Below are 5976 nucleotides of genomic sequence, written 5' to 3'. Positions count from 1 at the left end.
TTGGGGGATTAGGCGTCAGTTGAAAGAGCTGCTCGAAAGCTTGACGAACAAGGAAAAAGCCAACATATATATTCTATTTTTTTAGCGCGCTTTTCAAGCGCTTAGCTTCTGCTAGAAAAAGGCGGCAAGGCCATAAAGTAAGTGAAGTTGCAAGCCTAAGCCAAGAAGGTACGAACGAAGTGACGGGCCGTTTTAGAGATAGGGGGCGGCTTTCTTGGTTAAATGCTATTAATGAGAATAGTAATTCACTATTCTTAACAATAGGTCCTGGAAACTTTTTGGTGCATCATGCTATTGCTCTGGGTTTACATACAACTACCTTGATCTTAGTAAAAGGTGCGTTAAATGCACGTGGTTCCAAGTTAATGCCAGATAAAAAAAATTTCGGTTATAGTTTTCCGTGCGATGGCCCAGGACGAGGCGCCCGGCAAGGATTTCGGTTATACTTGTCTTATTATTTAGTTTATACTACATGTCTCTTTTGCTTTGGAACTAAAAGATTCTAACCTAATACAGTAATTTTTAAAAAAAAAAAAATCGTATGATGATAAATTTCAAATAAATAAACTTGCTTCAACTAAATGGATATCGATTTGCATAGTAAATACAAATATGGTAGGTAATGTGCCTTGTAATGGGATGGAAATTTCTATGACTGTTAGTTTAAACCCTAACTAACAATAGTAAACCCTTCCAACAACCTACAAACAAGCATTCTAGTAGACCACATGTAACATCAACATTTGATAATGTTATTAGAGCTCTACAATGACAGGGCGAAAAAATAAATTTTAGCATGAAAGTTTACCCCAAACTTAAATGTAAACGAAGAAGTTAAAACGTGAATAAATAAAGACACGTAAAATTTCAACTTAGAAATTAGAAATTATCCCAAAAGCTGAAGGTACATATCTGCTTCCATCAACACCCAAAAAATACATGATAATACCACCTTGCATTCGCACAATATTCATACCCTCAAAAACTAACATCTCTGCAAACACTGGATGGAAAATTGCAGCAACCAAATAATATGAAGTACCTGGGGCGACGGCACTCAGACTAATAGCAATTCTACTTTGTGTTGCCACAATCTTAGGCATAGGTCTCCGTAACAACATCAAGAAAACCTGTAAACGTATTGTTGTTATGATTAGGAAAACAGAAATCAAATAGATACACACAAAAATAAAAGCTATTCATTCCACAATCACCTGAATTGAATGTAAGAATCATATGACTAGCTCCCAACTAATATAATATGAACTCCTCAAAACAGCTAATACTAATAATAACTTCATTGATCATGATCAATGTAATTCTACTCCATTTAACAGCTCAACAGACGCCAAATGATGTGGTGAACTTGCAGTGATTTCGCTATATTACATTTTATATATTATTTACCCGTATAATTTGGTCTAAATGAATAATATTCTAAGGAGTAAATGGATAATTTAACTAAGTAAACACATTCAGACATTTATCAATGTACAAGAGAGTCTCTTAATCTTTAAAACTATATAGGTTGGTTCAGAGTTCAGATTAAACATGCGAGTCATGAATATCTTTGACGTAAATAGCCTTGATACTCTGTGTATTAATATTCTTCAGCAACTAATCTGTTCTTTAAAAAATAAAAGATTTAAAAAAAAAGGAGCACATGTATGTATTAATTAAACCTCTTAGACTGCTGACATATAAAGCAACATGCCCAGTGTGGATGACAGATAGGAAGCTTACCTTGTTAACATGTACGTACATACTGGGCTGGGCTACTGAGTTTTTTGCTTGTGTGTTAATGGGAGCATTTGTAAGGCAATATCGGCTTGCATGTGGATTGAATGGGCGAGCTTGTGCACTACAATCAGCTTCTCATCCACTTGGGTCTGGAACATGTCGTATAAGAAAGGTACTGATAAACTCGCAAGTATCGCTGAGATGAAACCAATAAACGTCACATTCCAAGGTAACTTTTAGTGTTTAACACTTTAATGGCATACAGCATGATATTGCTTTAAACATACATATATTTCGACGCAATATCATTTATATTTCATCGGCTTTTACCGAAACGAAGACATTCAAATGCATAATTCACGAGAAAAACGGCAAAAGTAAACGCGAGCTTGAAGTTTGAAGAAATGATAATAAACGACGGGTTTTAACCAAATATATATCGAGATAACGTTTATCCGAAACAAAGTCCAAGATGATCGAAGGAAAAGAGTTCAAATGAAAGTTCCAAGTCAATATACGACAACACGGGTCAACAAAGAACAAACATAAAATTAAAAATAAAAAAACTGCAGTTTACTCCTACGCGGATCGCGTAATACCTTACGCGAAACGCGTAATGTTGTGGCTAAATTCCAGATTCTACTTAACACCTACGCGAAACGTGTGAAGACCTACGCGAAACGCGTAATGTTTGATCCAGATTCAGATTCCAAGTTCACATGGGACGGTTGCTTTTTAATATATATTAACTATATTTATACGCATGCTTAAGGGAATAATTCACTTTCCAGTCTTTTACAGCAAAAAGGGATCAGAGAGAAGTCTACCTACTACTTCTAATACTATGATATAATACGGAGTACATTACACAGACAGGGAGGAATGGTCAGTACACAAATCCATACAACACAAATATACATAGCAAAATAGAGAGCAGAGGGATATTATCATCATTTTATTAGTATCTTTGTACTCCGTATAAATTAAGTTCAGTTCCAATTAATTTTCAAGTTCAATTTTTAGGATAGTTTCAATATTAAGGGTGTATTGTTCGTGATTAAGGGTATTATTGTTCGAGTGCAAGGGTGTTGTTATTGTAATTTTCTACCATTTGAAGTAAATGAAAGTGAAGATTTTCGTAAGTATATTCTATTAAAATTATCGTTATCAATTTTTATCGTTATTATTATGTTTGTATATTTATATTTTTATGTTTACCCTAGTATAATGAGTAGCTAAATTTCCCTAGTGTTTGCTTAGATGTAGAGCTCTAGTGAAATGGATTGTTATCAATTGTAAAAATTAAAATGTAACTTAAGTATTTTTAACATTGAGCCTAATTAAAAGAACCATTATTATGTATTTAGATATTTAACCCTTGTCACTTAATTTATTAGATTCAAATAACGAAAGTAATTTTTATTTATATAAATTAAGCTTCAACATTAAAAGTGATTTAGACGGACTTATAAATAATTTATTAACACTAAATTAGGAATAAAGTTCGGTGGTTTGGGTAATATCATTAGGTATATAATAGTGAAATTGTAAAAAGGGAAACCGTTATGATTTGGGTTTTGGCGAAAGTCAAAACTGGGTTGGGTCTCAATTTAAATACTTTGGAAATAGTAACTATCTAAATAAGATCCGATGAAAATTAGACTTAATTTAGCTAGTTGAAACTTCATTTATTCGAAAGAAAAAATATAAAGTTTTATACTAAACATTTTAATAGAGCTTAAACTTAAAACAATCTATGGATCTAGAGGTGACACAATTAAGTAAACACTCCTATTTATATATTGCAAATTATTATTATTTATCATTTTTACGTACTATTAATCATAAAATTTAAATTATAACTTAAATCTCCTTCGGTTGAACCAGTATTGTTTTGTCACATCGAATAAACCATACGCGGATCGCGTATAATTTCACACGAACCGCGTATCATTAAACATATACGCGAAACGCGTATGTACGTACACGAAACGCGTAAGTGTAATATCAGTACTGTTACGAATTTAGTTACATTCCAAAGTTTAAATTAAATCTTTTATTATTATTTTAAAGTAATTAATTTATAATTAGTTTAATTATTATAATTTCCTATAATTCATCTTTAATTTAATTAAAACTTATTATTTAGTTAATTTAAATAGATTTGTATTTTATTGTTTAAAACAAATTCCTAATCATTTAGTTTTAATGCAAGATTATTGTTTTACTTATTACCATTTAATAATACAATTGTTTTATCACAAATAGTATAGTTTCATTTAGTTCACTTTTAAGTTAATAATTATAAATCATGTAATCGTATAATTAATAAGTAGTTAAATTAAATTAAGATTTAGTTATATTTTATTATTATTATGTAGTATTCTAAATTCCTAATCCAAAACCCCCTTTAAATAAGTTTAACTTCAAAGACTATTAAAAACCATTTAACACTCCATCTCCCTGTGGAACGAATCGGATTTACCTATAAAACTAAACTACGCGGATAGGACTAGTTGCCTATATATGTGTGAAATCAACCTGAATTCATTAAAACACTACATATACAATAAATCAATTCGTGTAACAAAATAACTCAAATCCGTTCATAAATAAAGGTTACGTTTCGGCACATCACAGCACTTGCAAATAAAATAAGAATAACGACTAGCTCACCAATATAGATCAGTGTAAGGAAGTTGAAAAAGCTACCAATGTAAGAAATCAGCCATAAGGTAGAAACAACCTGAAGAGCCAATCACAAATAAATTGATTGTAACTTCAGATCTTAGCAAAATTTGCATTTATAACAACAAGAGAAATTCATGAAATCGTACTGCGAGCGAGGCTTTCACGTTTCCCTCAACTGCAATTTTGTGTGCAATTGAAAACACATGATTGATCCACACTTGCATCTCTTCAGCAGCAATAAGAACTGATTCCTCCGAAATATCCAATTCAGGAATTGGAGGAAGAGGTCTACACTCATCATATAAATAGAATATGTCAATTGTAATTCTACTCTAAGGTATAATACGGAGTATTTAGCAAAACAAAATCCAAGCACTCATACTATATCAAAACAGACAAATTAATGAGCGAAGTACACTGTACAGCAATCATGAAGAACAAATAGTGCTCCTATAGTATATAAGAGCCTAGTTATTGCACTATCACAATATTTTCAAAGCTTATGTCAATAATAACATGTATGTATAATTGTACAAATATATATATATATGCAGACTTGTTATATTTGTTATTACATAATGCCTTAGATGAACAGCTCGTATAACTGTAATCAATTGCTGATCCGCAATTAGTCTCAATCGATTATAAAACTTATCATAAGCTCATTGAAAACAAACCTATTAAGAAGAGAAGCAGATTTAGCCCAAAAGAAGAGAATAACAACCAAAAGCAGTAGATTATTGGCAACAAATGCCAAAATATTGTAACCTCCTCTTTCAAATAGAAACCATAAAATTGTAGAAACAACTAAAAAAACGCCGCTTCCGTATGAATTCTTCCATAACAATATATCAGCAACTGCATCATCGTAATTCATAACATTCATTAACAATTGGCTCAATAGCAAAGGAAATCGCAATCGAAATGTATCATATCATATAAATAAATTAATTGAGGAGGTATTGAAACGAAATACATGTAACGATTTGTAATTTTTTTTTTACTAATTCAGATAGAGATATAAAATAGAAAAATAGAGACCTGCACCGCCTCCAAGAGCATCGTAGACAGAAATCCGGCCAAAATCACCCATGGCGATCAGGGTTTCTGATTAGATTGAAGAAGAAGAGGAAGAAATAGATCGACGGACGGATATATATAGAGAGAGAGAGAGAGAGAGAGAGAGAGAGGAAACGAGATTTGGGCTTTTTTTTTTTTTTTTTTTTTTTTGGGTTGTTAGGTCTTTAGAAATAAATGGGCTTAAATGATTTTTTTTTTTTTTTTTTTTTTTAACGGCAAGCTTGCATCAGTCCGGACCGAAGCCTAGTCATCATTTGCAGATACACACGCGTTCGGGCAGGAAACCCGAACTATATTGCTTTATGATTAAATAGTCCAGTCCTTGTTTTATGTGTAATGTACGCAGTCAATTAGTGAAATGATTAAATAGTAATGTACGCGTTCGGGCTTAAATGATTAAATAGTCCAGTCCTTGTTTTATGTGTAATGTACGCAGTCAATTAGTGAAATTGGTCATGCGATTAG

The 5976-nt window shown here is 31.9% G+C and overlaps 1 protein-coding gene across 1 annotated transcript; it reads right to left on the bottom strand.

Moving 5' to 3' along the window:
• Positions 1 to 766: 766 nt before the first annotated feature.
• On the bottom strand, positions 767 to 5578 carry LOC139852619 (reticulon-like protein B11). Its single transcript, XM_071841931.1, has 6 exons — positions 5473 to 5578; positions 5109 to 5289; positions 4578 to 4719; positions 4417 to 4486; positions 1744 to 1936; positions 767 to 1130 (listed from the first exon to the last, which is right to left on the bottom strand). The coding sequence occupies exons 1-5, from the start codon at positions 5522 to 5524 to the stop codon at positions 1776 to 1778; spliced, it is 606 nt and encodes a 201-aa protein (XP_071698032.1). The 5' UTR covers positions 5525 to 5578; the 3' UTR covers positions 767 to 1130; positions 1744 to 1775.
• Positions 5579 to 5976: the final 398 nt, after the last annotated feature.

Source organism: Rutidosis leptorrhynchoides, chromosome 6 (genome assembly GCF_046630445.1).
Source record: "Rutidosis leptorrhynchoides isolate AG116_Rl617_1_P2 chromosome 6, CSIRO_AGI_Rlap_v1, whole genome shotgun sequence".
NCBI classification, from domain to species: Eukaryota; Viridiplantae; Streptophyta; class Magnoliopsida; order Asterales; family Asteraceae; genus Rutidosis; species Rutidosis leptorrhynchoides.
The sequence above is the reverse complement of the archived record's forward strand: the minus strand, read 5'-3'. Positions and strand labels throughout refer to the sequence as shown.

Excerpts from the sequence above, each read along its gene's own strand:
- LOC139852619 (XM_071841931.1), bottom strand. The coding sequence starts at position 5,524 with ATGGGTGATTTTGGCCGGATTTCTGTCTACGATGCTCTTGGAGGCGGT. Across the intron at positions 5,290-5,472 it reads TGCTCTTGGAGGCGGTGCAG|TTGCTGATATATTGTTATGG; the intron begins GTCTCTATTTTT and ends ACGATGATGCAG. Across the intron at positions 4,720-5,108 it reads TCTGCTTCTCTTCTTAATAG|ACCTCTTCCTCCAATTCCTG; the intron begins GTTTGTTTTCAA and ends TGATGAGTGTAG.